General features: G+C 50.0%; 1 protein-coding gene across 2 annotated transcripts; it reads right to left on the minus strand.

The window, feature by feature from the left end:
• Positions 1 to 453: 453 nt before the first annotated feature.
• Positions 454 to 14,612, minus strand: LOC139275947 (thy-1 membrane glycoprotein-like). Of its 2 annotated transcripts, none has more exons than XM_070893187.1 (4): positions 14,424 to 14,612; positions 5,124 to 5,200; positions 2,768 to 3,106; positions 454 to 1,309 (listed from the first exon to the last, which is right to left on the minus strand). In XM_070893187.1, the coding sequence occupies exons 2-4, from the start codon at positions 5,155 to 5,157 to the stop codon at positions 1,188 to 1,190; spliced, it is 495 nt and encodes a 164-aa protein (XP_070749288.1). In that variant the 5' UTR covers positions 5,158 to 5,200; positions 14,424 to 14,612; the 3' UTR covers positions 454 to 1,187. The 2 variants fall into 2 exon arrangements, with proteins under 2 accessions (XP_070749288.1, XP_070749287.1); XM_070893186.1 differs by lacking the exon at positions 14,424 to 14,612 and adding an exon at positions 10,362 to 10,549.
• Between the last annotated feature and the right edge of the window lie 282 nt (positions 14,613 to 14,894).

The following is a 14,894-nucleotide window of genomic DNA, read 5'->3' on the forward strand; positions in this document are numbered from 1 at the left end:
TACTGCCCCCTCCGACAGTGCGGCGCTCCCTCAGCACTGCCCCCTCCGACAGTGCGGTGCTCCCTCAGTACTGCCCCTCCGACAGTGCGGTGCTCCCTCAGTACTGCCCCTCCGACGGTGCGGTGCTCCCTCAGTACTGCCCCTCCGACGGTGCGGCGCTCCCTCAGCACTGCCCCTCCGACAGTGCGGCACTCCCTCAGCACTGCACGGGGAGGGCCAGCCTTTATTTTGTGCTCGACTCAAGAGTGGGACTGGAACCCATGACCTTCCGAGATGAGTGCTGCCCACTGAGAGCCAGTGTCCAGGACAGGTGACTGCTTTGTGCTCCTTCTACAATACCTCATCATTGTGCACGGGAGGAGAATGGAAGGGAGGGGAGGGGTGAAGAGGGGAGAAAAGTTGTTAGTGACAGGGGATCGAATTCTGCACGAAACAATCACAGAACACTCGACATTTTCAATTTGAGAAAAGAAAATGGACATTTATTGGAGATTTGGCAATTTAAAAATCCACCACACGGAGCTCAGCTTACATTAAAAATACATTAAACAGAGTTTGACCCCCAATATACACGGTGATCCCCCTCCCCCCGATATACACAGGAACTCTTGCATACCTGAGCAGGCTCGCATTGCAATTATTAGAAGCTAAAGCACTTTTATTAATTCATTATTTTGCGTTGTTCGAGAGTCTCAGTCCCAGTGTTGGAGCCAAATCCAGCAGAGGTATTGGAGGGGCAGCTTAGCTCTCGGGCTGAACCCAGCCCACCTCTCTCTCCCTCCCCCACTCCCCTCTCTCCCTCCCCCCCTCCTCTTGCCCTGTTAGCCACCTTGATGATCGAGTTGGAGTGTAACGAGAGCCCTTCAGCCCCAACATCATTGCATCCAATCATTGCCAATGATCTTCAAAAGACCGTCACTCCCTGCTAAGGTGACTGGTGTTAACATTGCTGTTGGCGCGACGTTAATGGCATCAGAATTGGAGAGAGGAGGTTGAGAGGGGCTCCATTGTCGTGACTGCAACTAGTTGAAAGCACATTTCTGCTCAGTGAGGTCACTGATGCAATCAGAGAAAATTAACAAAAACAAATGAGAGAGGGAGAGAGAGGGGGAGAAAGATAATAACAGAACAATTGCTCATTCCTCGCAGGCGATGTGGTCATGACTGTTCTGTTCCGATCGACAGTGTTAATTTTCACTTCTGCCGGGCAGTGCGTCCAGAGCTTGAAGGACAGTGAGCGATAGGAGAAGGCTCAACATCCAGGGAGCGCTCAGCAGGAGTCCGGGGGCACCACATGTTACGACCTTTGCTGCAAATATATTAAAATAAAAGAAGATAGAGCGTTAGAAAGTCAGTCCTTGTGTCTGCCCAGTAATGGCCCGAGGAGGTAGTATTCTATGTCTCTCTCATCTCTCCTGCCTTCCACCCTATCAAAGACCTTCCTTTTTGTTCTTTCTCCTTCGAACTTCTTAAGAATCTGTTCTTTTCGAACACTCGCCAGTTCTGACCAAGGGTCATCGACCCGAAACGTTAACTCTTTCTCTCCACAGATGCTGCCTGACCCGCTGAGATTTGTAGCATTCTCTGTTTTTATTTCAGATTCACAGTATTTTGCTTTTGTATTCCATGTCCTTCCCCCTACTGAGAATCATAGAATAGGACAGCATACATGGAGGCCATTCGGCCCATTGAGTCTGCACCAGTTCTTTCGAAGAGTAATCTCACCGCTCTCCCCATATCCCTGTAATTCTTTCTCCAAGTATGTATCCAATTTCCTTTCGAAGGCTACGATTGATTCTGTATCCGCCATCCTATCAGGCAGTACATTCCAAATCCTAACCCACTTTGTGTACAAATGTTTTTCTTCCTGTCCTCTGGTTCCTTTGCCAATCACCTGACCATTTGCACCGTGACCTTCTCTAATGGCTGAGGCTTTGCACCAGTCTCAGGGTTTGACTTCAATTGTACAAAATGGGCAGTATCAAGTCTGCAACCTGTTCCACATCCCAGTCATTGAAGTCAGCAGAAATAACAATGGGGAGAGCTGCCAGCTTGCTATCGCTCTGCAGTGCCACACAAAATCCAGATCAAACCCTGTGTCTCCTGTAATGGCCCAGCCTGGACTGGGACCGAGAGTCATAGCAGGGGACTCGATTCTATCATTGGAACTGGGACATTGTACAACAACTCGCAATGATATAGCGCCTTTAACATAGTAAAACATCCCAAGGCAATTCACAGGAGCATAATCACTGGATAATATAGGCCTAGTCTCCTCAATCTCTCCTCATAGGATAATCCCCCCATCCCAGGAATCAGTCTGGTGAACCTTCGTTGTGCTCCCTCCATGAGAAGTGTATCCTTCCTTAGGTAAGGAGAGAAAATGCAGAGTAAAGTTTTTAAAAGTTTTGAAGTCTGTTACTTTTAGCCAATAGAACACCCAACACGGAATATTGGTGCATGATAAATACAAGCTTTGACTTGACATTACACCAATACACAACCACGAACAGCGCCAGTTTCACCAGCTGTGGGCAGCTGTGTTGTGGTTGATTTTCACTATTACCGAGAGCCAGTGGTTCCAGGTAAGTGTGTTTGTGCCAAGCCACAGATGGGAAGGATCTCTGGGCTGGAGTAGCAATGTGTCTAGTGTAATACCCAGACGTTCTGCCCTCGGGGAGATTGATGGGACCTGTAACTGCCCAGGGCCCTTTGAGAGACTGTTTCCACTGTGAGATTCCTCGTGTTCTGATGAAGATGTCCTTACCTTTCTCAACCAGAACGGTTTTATTGGCCTCCTGCTTTGGGAAAATCAGATGGCACTCGTAAGACCCGTCATCGGCAGTGCCGAACCCGGTCAGGGTGAGCTGCACCAGCGTGTTGGTTTTGTGTACTGTTGCACGATTCTTGTACACAGGTGCCACCAGGTTGGGGCTGATCGAGCTTGCGACCAGCAGCACTTCGTTCGGTTTTTTCATAAATTTCCACTCGTAGTTGGTGGTTACATCGCCTTGAATCGTGTACATGCAGCTAACTTGCAGGTCGTTGGTTTTTGTGGTGCAAGCCTCCAGCTTTTCAATCACCTGGCCTTCGATCATGGGCATCACTGCGAAATAGGAATAGAACAGGTCGCTAGTGACACCGGTGTCGTTACCTCCCACGCCACTTCATGTCCATCCCCTCCCAGCAATGGCAAACTGGAGTTATACTATCAGGATGCAAACTCACCAAGGTGAGTTGGGGAAAGTCCCCCAGTCCCTTTGACCTTCACCACCCAGAAGGGCAAGAGCAGCAATGGGGTGGCATGGAATGAGATGGTGGGATGAGGTGGAGTGCAGTTGGGTGGGGGTGAGGGTATGAGGCTGGGTTGGGGTGGGAGGTTGAGTTTGGATGGAGTGGTGGCTGGAAGTTGGGTGTGGGGTATGGATAGGGATTGGGTGGGGTGGGGGCATGAGGCTGGGGTGAAGGTGGGGTTGAGGTAAGGTTTGGAATGAGGTGGGAGTTGGGGTGTTGTGGGGGATGGGAGTTGGTGGTGAAGGTGGGGTTGGGGATGAGGTGTTGGTTAGGGGATGGGATGGGGGGGTGAGGTGTAAATTTGCCCAAGCCATTCAGTGACCCCGGGCAGTGCACCTTTGACTTGATTCTCCAGCCTCCAGCACGAGTGGAGTGTGACCACGAGTGTACATCGGCTGCTGGGACTCGCCAAGTCTCTTTTCCATTACGGTTTGAAAAAGGCTGTTTGGAAGAGAGGCGAGGACAATGGGCTGGGCTGGTGATTTCAACACAGTGTGGATATGAAGTGAAAGAATGTGTAAGACGGTGCAATTTAACTCAAAGCTATCGCCAAGTAGCAAATTCTTTGACAATATTTCCAACTTGGTGTAAAAGAACTTCACAAAAGGGCCTCATGGCTGGTGAGCCATGTCTAAAATCTCTCCCCAGAACTGCCCCGAGACTCTAATATTATCTGCAACACTTTTATTAAACCACTAGATTCATTACGGTTTAAAAAATATAATTAATGTAAATAGAGCAACCCAACCTTTTATTTTTATTCATGTGAGCATCGTTGCTGGTAAAGCCAGCATTTATTGCCCATCCCTAATTGCCCCTTGAGAAGGTGGTGGTGAGCCGCCTTCTTGAACCGCTGCAGTCCGTGTGGTGAAGGTGCTCCCACAGTGCTGTTAGGGAGGGAGTTCCAGGATTGTGACCCAGCGACGATGAAGGAACGGCCGATATATTTCCAAGTCAGGATGGTGTGTGACTGGGAGGGGAACGTGGAGGTGGTGGTGTTCCCATGCGCCTGCTGCCCTTGACCTTCTAGGTGGTAGAGGTCGCGGGTTTGGGAGGTGCTGCCGAAGAAGCCTTGGCGAGTTGCTGCAGTGCATCTTGTAGATGGTACACACTGCAGCCACGGTGCGCCGGTGGTGGAGGGAGTGAGTGTTGAAGGTGGTGGATGGGGTGTCGATCAAGCGGCTGCTTTGTCCTGGATGGTGTCGAGCTTCTCGAGTGTTGTTGCAGCTGCACTCATCCAGGTAAGTGGAGAGTATTCCATCACACTCCTGACTTGTGCCTTGTAGATGGTGGGAAGGCTTTGGGGAGTCAGGTGGTGAGACACTCGCCGCAGAATACCCAGCCTCTGACCTGCTCTTGTTGCCACAGTATTTATGTGGCTGGTCCAGTTACATTTCTGGTCAATGGTGACCCCCAGGATGTTGAAGGTGGGGAATTTGGCGATGGTAATGTTGTTGAATGTTAAGGGGCGGTGGTTAGACTCTCGCTTGTAGGAGATAGTCATTGCCTGGCATTGTGTGGTGAACCTGTGATGTCATTACATTAACTAATCACCCGACACCCCCACCTCCCCCTTCACCCATACACCTGCAAAACTTGCTTAGTGTTAGGGATCCAATTATTCGCTCCCTCTTGTGATTGAACTTTATTGGAGGAACAAGGACAGAAACTTTTGTTTGTATGTTGGACTAAGAGTCAGTAGAGAAGGGAGATTTGTTTTTACTTTCATCACAGGAAAGCCCAACAGTTTATAACTAGACTTTCACTGCCTGAGTCACATTGTACAGGGCCAGAGAGTGTGTTAATCAAATCCCCAGGAGAGCTCATACCTGCCAGGAGAGATAGCATCAGCAAGTGGTTCATCTTCAGTAAAGGGCGATGACCATCCACAATCCACAATCTGCCCCTGTGAAATAAACAGAAGTCGGTCAGTCACCTTGAGCCCTTGTGTCTAGCCTCCCGCGTCCAGCAGGTCCCAAACACAATGGACTTGCCTGCCTTCCAGAGGACCAATGAAATTAATCCAACTCTCCTCAATTCTTCCAGATGCTTCCCTTTACGGTCCCAGCCCTGCCGTTAAATTGCTGGGTGGCAGCTATGGTTCAGTGGGTAGCACTCTTGCCCCCGAGAGTAGTGGGTTTGAACCCCACTCTGAAGCTTGAGCACACAATCCAGGCTGACACTCCAGTGCAGTACTGAGGGAGTGCTGCACTCTCGGGGGGGGGGGGGGGGCAGTACCGAGGGACCACTGCACTGCACTGTCGGGGGGGGGGGCAGTACCGAGGGACCGCTGCACTGCACTGTCGGGGGGGGCAGTACCGAGGGACCGCTGCACTGTTGGGGGGGGCAGTACCGAGGGACCGCTGCACTGTCGGGGGGGGGGGGCAGTACCGAGGGACCGCTGCACTGTCGGGGGGGGCCTTGTTTCGAGGCTCTATCGGCTTTCTCAGGTGGGTGTAAATGATCTACAGCACTATTCAAAATAAAGTACGGCAGTTCTCCCCGGTGTCCTGGCCAATATTTATCCCTCAACCAACATCATTGAACAGATTATTTGGTCATTATCTCATTATTGTTTGTGGGAGTTTGCTGTGCACAAATTGGCTGCTGCGTTTCCTATATTACAACATCGACTGCAATTCAAAAGTAGCTTTAAGGTGCTTTGGGACATTCTCAGGCTGTGAAAGGCGCGATATAAAGGCCATCTTTCTCTCTTTACTCCAGCGGCTACACAGCTCTGTTCCTCTGGGCAAAGGCCAGAAAAATGCCTCAGATTCCTGCAACTCCGCCAAACTCACTTAGACCCTGATCTCCAGCCATGTCACAACTGTATGATCAGAGCAGTGTGCACCATGGTGTGAGCAGGCACAGTGAAACCGCACACACTCCAGGCACACACAACATTAGCAGACTGGACAACAACTGCCCAAATATGAAATGTAGTCTACAATACTGAAACATGAAGAAAAGGAAATGACTTAAAAGGCAAATACAAATATTGCCACAAAAATGCATTCCTTGTCAGATCCACAACAGTGACACTTGAGTGGTGCAAAACATTACAAAACATCCGTTAAAGATTTACAATTTTCCAGGAAATACATATCTCGACTCCTCCTTGTAGCCCTCGCTTGAAGCGCAGAGCTGCCATTTATCTGGTGCACCCATTTATCTTTTACAATGTCAGTTGACATAGAAATTTACAACGCAGAAGGAGTGTCCGCGCCAGCCGACAAAGAGCCACACGGCCCTCGGTCAGCAGCCCTGAAGGTTACATATAAACCTATGAACAATGAACAATGACGAAAAGGCAAAGAGCATCCGGCCCAACCAGTCCGCCTCACACAACTGCGACACCCCCTGCACCTCATCATTCTACACTCCACCCAAACCGGAGCCATGTGATCTCCTGGGAGAGAAAAACCAGATAAAACCCAGGCTAATTTAGGGAAAAGAAAATCTGGGAAAATTCCTCTCCGACCCATCCAGGCGATCGAAACTAGTCCATATCACCCTGGCCGTATTCGATTCCCTGCAGTACTTACCTTCATACCTGCACCAGTCAAGAGGTTATCCAGTCTAATCCCAATTACCAGCTCTAGGTCCGTAAACCTGCAGGTTACGGCACTTTAAGTGCTCATCCAACCATCTATTAAGTGGTGAGGGTTTCTGCATCCACCACTCTTCCAGGCAGTGAGTTCCAGATCCCCACAACCCTCTGCATAAAGAAACCCCCCCTCAAATCCCCTCTAAACCTTCCACCAACCTCCTTAAAACTATGCTCCCTTGTAATGGTGCCCTCCACCAATGGAAATAGACCCTTACTATCCACTATATCCAGGCCCCTCAATATTTTGTACACCTCAATGAGGTCTCCCCTCAACCTCCTCTGATGAGTCTATCCAATCTGTTCTCATAACTAAGATTCTCCATTCCAGGCAACATCCTAGTAGATCTCCTCTGCACCCTCTCTAGTGCAATCACATCCTTCCTATAATACGGTGATGACCAGAATTGCACGCAGTACTCCAGCTGTGGCCTAACCAAAGTATTATACAATTTAAGCATAACCTCCCTGCTCTTATATTCTATGCCTTGGCTAATAAAGGCAAGCATTCCGTATGCCTTCTTAACCACCTTATCCACCTGGCCTGCTACTTTCAGGGTTCTGTGGACAAGCACTCCAAGGTCCCTTTGTTCATCTACACTATTAAGTGGCCTACCGCTTAATGTGTAAACCCTTTCCTTATTAGCCCTCCCAAAGTGCATCACCTCACACTTCTCTGAATTAAATTCCATTTGCCACTGCTCTGCCCACCTGACCAGTAGACTGATATGCTCCTGCAGCCCCACTGGAAACATCCTTCCAGTCACAAAAACATCCATCAACCATTACCCTTTGCTTCCTACCTCCAAGCCAATTTTGGATCCAACTTGCCACTTTGTCCTGGATCCCATGGGCTTTAACCTTCATGACCAGTCTACCATGTGAGACCTTATCAAAAGCTTTGCTAAAGTCCATATACACTACATCGTACGCACTACCCTCATCGACCCTCTTGGTTACCTCCTCAAAAAATTCAATCAGGTTAGTCAAACACGATCTTCCTTTAACAAATCCATGCTGCCTGCCCCTAATTAATCCTTGCCTTTCTAAATGTAGATTTATCCTGTCTTTCAGGATTTTTTCCAATATTTTTCCCAGCACTGAGGTTAGGCTGACAGGCCTGTAATTACTTGGCCTATCCCTTTCTCCCTTCTTAAACAAGGGTACTACATTAGCAGTCCTCCAATCCTCCGGCACCATGCCCAGATCCAAAGAGGACTGGAAAATGATGGTCAAGGCACCTGCTATTTCCTCTTATTTCACACAACAGCCTGGGATGCATTTCATCCAGGCCTGGGGACTTATCTACTTTCAAAGCTGCTAAACCCCTTAATACTTCCTCTCACTATATTTATTTCATCCAGAATATCACACTCCACCTCGATACCCCTTTCCTTTGTGAAAACAGATGCAAAGTATTCGTTAAGAAGCTTACCAACATCTTCCGCCTCCACACAAAGATTACCCTCATGGTCTCCAATAGGTCCTACCCTTTCTTTAGTTACTCTCTTACTCTTTATATATTTGCAGAACATTAGAGTTTTCCATAATTTTATTGGCTAAGAATTTTTCATGCTCTCTTAGCATTCCTAATATCCTTTTTAATTTTGCCTCATAACTTTCTATATTCCTCAAAAGATTCTATAGTATTTATCCGTTGGTATATGACATAAGCTTCCCTTTTTTTCTTTATCCTCCCCTGTAAGTCCCTAGACATCCAGGGGGCTCTAGAATTATTATTCCCACCCTTTATCTTTAAGGGCACATGCTTGGTCTGAGTCCTTCGGATCACCTGCTTGAATGCCTCCCACTGTTCCGACACCGATTTACCCACAAGTAGTTGGTTCCTGTCCACTACTTAATTTAGCAAAATGAGTTTTTCCCCAATTTGGGACTTTTATTCCAGACCTATTCTTGTCCTTATCCATAACCAACTTGAATCTGACTGAATTATGGTCACTGGCACCCAAGTGCTCCCCCACTAATACCCCTTCCACCTGCCCAGCTTCATTCCCCAAAACCAAATCCAAAAACCAGACCCTCATGTTGGGCTTGCTACATACTGACTGAACAAGTTCTCTTGAATGCATCTCAAGAATTCCACACCCTCTATACCCTTCACACTAAATTTGTCCCAATCAATATTAGGATAGTTGAAATCCCCCACTATTACTACCCTATGGTTTTTGGACTTCACAGCAATTTACCTACATATTTGCTCCTCTATCTCCCTCCCACTGTTTGGGGGTCTATATTACACACCCAGCAGTGTGATCGCCCCTTTTTTATTTTTCAATTCGACCCATGTGGCCTCATTTGATGCTCCCTCTAACATATCATCCCTCCTCACCGCTGTAATAGTTTCTTTAATCAATACAGTGACGCACCCCACCCCTTTTTGCCCCCCTCTGTTTTTTCTAAAAATCATATAACCAGGAATATTGATCTGCCAAACCTGCCCCTCTTTCAGCCATGTTTCTGTAATGGCTATAATGTCCTACTACCTGTGCTCTTAGCTCATCCGCCTTATTCCCTATGCTCCTTGCATTAAAGTATATACCATTCAGCACAAGAAGACCTCCCTGATTCCTAATTACTAGCCCCTTGTTTCCTGACTTACAGATTCGTTTCTAAGTTGCCATGGTGATCTGGTACACGCATTTACCTTTTCACAAACAGAACATGACCAGTCGGCCGTTACCAGATTCTCTCATTTTTATAATTCGAGCTTTTCCCCAACACCCTCTAACTTTGCTCAAAAGCAGAAATCCAATTTCTATCAGAGCTTCCCATGAACTCGCCCTGTGTGCCTTTCCTGGTCTTGTGAATGGGCAGCATGGAGGGTGGGGTTAGGGGTGCGGGTCTGGGAGGTGGGGGGTTGGGGTGTGGGTGGGTTTAAGGTGGGGTGAGGGTGGGGTTTGGGGGTGTGGGGGAGGGGGTTGAGGAAGACCTCACCCGAATATCACAAGGTCCTGGACCTTTTCTAACCCAGATCTATATTGTGCCGCCTGCATCGATATCACCCCAGTCCCCCTTTGCCCCAATCTCTTGTTTTCCCCACTCCTTCCCGAGGAATGGACCCGGCAGAATCCAGTCACTTTGTGCTGGAGACTCCGCCAGAATCCGCTTCCGACTGAAATCCAAATAAACAAGAATTTTTAAATATAAATATAGTTGTGACGAAGGGTCAGACCCGGAACGTTAACACTGTTTCTCTCTCCGCAGATGCTGCCGGACCCGCTGAGATTTCCTGCATTTTCTGATTTTATTCCAGATTCCAGCCTCCGCAGTATTTTGTATCAATATTTTTTAACCCGATTCTGCGATTTATTTCTGTCTCATCGCCGCAGACCCTGGACTTTCCTCTCCTCCCGCTCGGTATTAGCTCTGCTTTCATTCCAACCCAGTTTGATATTTTCAGTTGTGTCCCACTGTCATTTCCCCCTCTCCCATTCCTTACCTGCTCTAACCTCGCCTCCTGTGCCTCGGAGTGCTGTGCTGTGCTGTGCTGTGCCGCGGCCTCTCGCTGTCTCACTCCCTTTCAGTGAAGTGGGTGTGAGCACTGGGCGGGGTCCTGGGGAGAATTTAAAGGCTGGGGACCAGGTGCCCACTGCAGCACTGACTGCAGTCCCATCAGCTGACAGATTCCCGGCCACACAGCGCGCCCCTGCTCCCCGGAATCTCAAACACTGACTCCACCTCTCTCGGTGTCTGCCAACACAAGCAGCGATGCAGTGGGACCAGCCTCCACACAGCCCGCCCGATGCTCTGCTGTCACTGGGTGGGGATGATGCAGGTTACTGTTCTGGGGCTGGACAGAAATCCGTGACTCCAGGGTGGAAAATAACTGGGAAATTTCAACTGGGAACTCCCTCCCCCAGGGACACACGGAGCGGTGTCCGCCTCGGATACACTGCTGACCCTCTGAGGCAGCGAGCCCTGGGCCAGACCTGGCTCTGGGACTGGTTTCTCCTTCTCGGACAGTCTCCCGGAGTCGAGCACTTGCCTCCACAGTAAAGAGTTCTCTGGTGACTGATGAGCCCAATGTGGGACCTACAGTCTCTGTCACAGGTGGGGCAGACGGGTGGGTGGGGGGCTTGGGTTGTCGTGCTCTCCCTCCGCTGTTTGCGCTTGGTTTCTGCGTGCTCCCAGCGAAGAGACGAGGTGTTCGGTGCCTTCCCCGATGCTTCTCCTCCACTGTGAGCAGTCTTGGACCAGGGATTCCCACGAATCGGTGGGGAGGTTACATTTCTTCAAGAAGCATTTGAGGGTGGCCTTGAAGCGTTTTCTCTGCCCTCCTGGGGCTCGCTTTACGTGGGGCTCGCTTGACGTGACGGAGCTCGGAGTAGAGCGCTTGTTTTGGGGGTCTAGTATCGGGCTTGCGGACAATGTGGCCACCTATCGGAGCTGATCGAGTGTGGTCAGTGCTTCGATGCTGGGGATGTTGGCCTGAGAGAGAACACTGAGGTTGGTGTGCCTATCCTGCCAATGGATTTGCAGGATCTTGCAGATGCAGCTGTCTGGGGAAAGACAGAGTTCATCTCATCCACAGTAGGCTGAGGGAAGGTGACTTTGGGGAATCTGGAATTAAAAGCACTGCATAGCCATTCCCAGACAGCTGCCAATAAAGTGCTGAGGAAGGGTCACTGACCCGAAACGTTAACTCTGTCTCTCTCCACAGATGCTGCCCGACCCGCTGAGTAATTCCAGCATTTTGTGTTTATATTTCAGATTTCCAGCATCCGCAGTGTTTTGTTTTCAATGTGGTGAATCAAGTGGTGCTGGGCTAGGCCCAGGGCCGGGGGTACGGGCAGTGTTGGAGCCCTTGACTGGAGCAGGCTGGCCCAGTGCTTCACAGCGGACAGGCTCCTTGCTGGAGGTTTACTGGGCCTCGGCTCATTTCCTCACTTCAGCTCAACTCCAATCTCTGGACACAGAGGCCTCTGAGTGAGCACCTCCCATGTGTTTGACTCCCACAGGCAAAGGAAGGACATTTTAATCTTAGCTGAGGCTCTAAAAAGACTTGCATTGATATAGCGCCTTTCACGACCACCGGATGCCCCAAAGCGCTTTTGAAGTGTGGTCACTGTTGCACTGTGGGAAATGCAGCACATCAACGTGATAATAATCGGATAATCTGTTTTAGTAATGTTGGTTGAGGGATAAATATTGGCCCCAGGACACTGGACAGAATACCCCTGCTCTTCTTCGAGATAGTGCCATGGGATCTTTTACATCCACCTGAGAGGGCAGATGAGGCCTGGGTTTAATGTCTAATCTGAAAGAGGGCAACTAAGACAGTGTGGCGCTCCTTCAGTACTGCCCCTCCGACAGTGCGGCGCTCCCTCAGTACTGCACTTCCGACAGTGCGGCACTCTCTCAGTACTGCCCCTCCGACAGTGCGGCACTCCCTCAGTACTGCACTTCCGACAGTGCGGCACTCTCTCAGTACTGCACTTCCGACAGTGCGGCACTCCCTCAGTACTGCCCCTCCGACTGTGCAGCGCTCCCTCAGTACTGCCCCTCCAACTGTGCAGCACTCCCTCAGTACTGCACCTCCGACTGTGCAGCACTCCCTCAGTACTGCCCCTCTGACTGTGCGGCACTCCCTCACTACTGCCCCTCCGACAGTGCGGCACTCCCTCAGTATTGCCCCTCCGACAGTGCGGCACTCCCTCAGTACTGCCCCTCCGACAGTGCGGCACTCCCTCAGTACTGCACTGGGAGTGTCAGCCTCGATTTTTGTGCTCAAGGTCCTGGAGTGAGGCTTGATCCCACAACCTTCTGACTCAGAGGCGAGTGTGAGACCCACTGAGCGACCGCTGACACTCAGGACGAGGTGTTTATGCTGGATTGGGCGTCTTGACATTCTCAGCAACAGCAACTATTTTTCAAATACTTTATAGATGGGAAACATGTAAAAACGTGTCCGTGCTTGCCCCACTCCTCTCCTGAAGGACTGACTAACGCTGGGATGGTGGGTCTGTCAGGACTCACTAAGGCTAGGCCTGGGTGTGGGCAGGCTGTACAATATGGGGAGTGCCGTTGGGAGCAGGAAGCTGCAAAGGGAGAAGGACAGATTCGGTGAGTGGGACAATCTGTGGCAGATGGAGTTCAACGTGTGAGATCATCCACTTTGTTTGAGAGAGACAAATGGGAATATTGTCTCAATGGCGAGAGGAAGGGAAGGGAGTGATGCTCCAGTGTGCAGAGCTCGGTCAGAACCTGCCCCAAATGACACTATTTCAAAAGAGCAGGGGAGTTCTCTCCGCTGTCCCGCCAATATTTATCCCTCAATGAACATCACTAAACAGATTATCTGGTCATTATCTCATTATTGTTTGTGGGAGCTTGCTGTGCGCAAATGGGCTGCTGCGCTTCCCACATTACAACACGTCACAACTGTATGATCAGAGTGTGCACCATGGTGTGAGCAGGCAGTGAAACCGCGCACACTCCAGGCACACACGGCATTCGTGGACCCGACAGCAGCTGCCCCAATATGAAATGTAGTGTACAATACTGAAACATGGAGAATGAAATGACTTCAAACGCAAATACGAATATTGCCACAAAAATGCATTCCTTGCGTTAGATCCACAACAGTTACAACACATCCTTTATAAAATGTACAATTTTCCAGGAAATACATATCTCGGGGACTCCTCCCTTGCAGTCTTTACTTGAAGCGCAGAGTTGCCATGGTGATCTGGTACACGCATTTACCTTTTCACAAACAGAACATGACCAGTCGGCCGTTACCGATTCTCTCATTTTTATAATTCGAGCTTTTCCCCAACACCCTCTAACTTTTCTCAAAAGCAGAAATCCAATTTCTATCAGAGCTTCCCATGAACTCGCCCTGTGTGCCTTTCCTGGTCTTGTGAATGGGCAGCATGGAGGGTGGGGTTAGGGGTGCGGGTCTGGGAGGTGGGGGGTTGGGGTGTGGGTGGGTTTAAGGTGGGGTGAGGGTGGGGTTTGGGGGTGTGGGGGAGGGGGTTGAGGGAGACCTCACCCGAATATCACAAGGTCCTGGACCTTTTCTAACCCAGATCTATATTGTGCCGCCTGCATCGATATCACCCCAGTCCCCCTTTGCCCCAATCTCTTGTTTTCCCCACTCCTTCCCGAGGAATGGACCCGGCAGAATCCAGTCACTTTGTGTCGGAGACTCCGCCAGAATCCGCTTCCGACTGAAATATAAATAAACAAGAATTTTTAAATATAAATATAGTTGTGACGAAGGGTCAGACCCGGAACGTTAACACTGTTTCTCTCTCCGCAGATGCTGCCGGACCCGCTGAGATTTCCTGCATTTTCTGATTTTATTCCAGATTCCAGCCTCCGCAGTATTTTGTATCAATATTTTTTTTAACCCGATTCTGCGATTTATTTCTGTCTCATCGCCGCAGACCCTGGACTTTCCTCTCCTCCCGCTCGGTATTAGCTCTGCTTTCATTCCAACCCAGTTTGATATTTTCAGTTGTGTCCCACTGTCATTTCCCCCTCTCCCATTCCTTACCTGCTCTAACCTCGCCTCCTGTGCCTCGGAGTGCTGTGCTGTGCTGTGCCGCGGCCTCTCGCTGTCTCACTCCCTTTCAGTGAAGTGGGTGTGAGCACTGGGCGGGGTCCTGGGGAGAATTTAAAGGCTGGGGACCAGGTGCCCACTGCAGCACTGACTGCAGTCCCATCAGCTGACAGATTCCCGGCCACACAGCGCGCCCCTGCTCCCCGGAATCTCAAACACTGACTCCACCTCTCTCGGTGTCTGCCAACACAAGCAGCGATGCAGTGGGACCAGCCTCCACACAGCCCGCCCGATGCTCTGCTGTCACTGGGTGGGGATGATGCAGGTTACTGTTCTGGGGCTGGACAGAAATCCGTGACTCCAGGGTGGAAAATAACTGGGAAATTTCAACTGGGAACCCCCTCCCCCAGGGACACACGGAGCGGTGTCCGCCTCGGATACACTGCTGACCCTCTGAGGCAGCGA

This window comes from Pristiophorus japonicus, chromosome 11 (assembly GCF_044704955.1).
Source record: "Pristiophorus japonicus isolate sPriJap1 chromosome 11, sPriJap1.hap1, whole genome shotgun sequence".
NCBI lineage: Eukaryota > Metazoa > Chordata > Chondrichthyes > Pristiophoridae > Pristiophorus > Pristiophorus japonicus.

Coding starts and splice junctions, on each gene's coding strand:
- LOC139275947 (XM_070893187.1), bottom strand. CDS start 5,157: ATGAACCACTTGCTGATGCTATCTCTCCTGGCAG. Junction 3,107..5,123: donor GATGCTATCTCTCCTGGCAG/GTATGAGCTCTC, acceptor CCTATTTCGCAG/TGATGCCCATGATCGAAGGC. Junction 1,310..2,767: donor AACCGTTCTGGTTGAGAAAG/GTAAGGACATCT, acceptor ATATATTTGCAG/CAAAGGTCGTAACATGTGGT.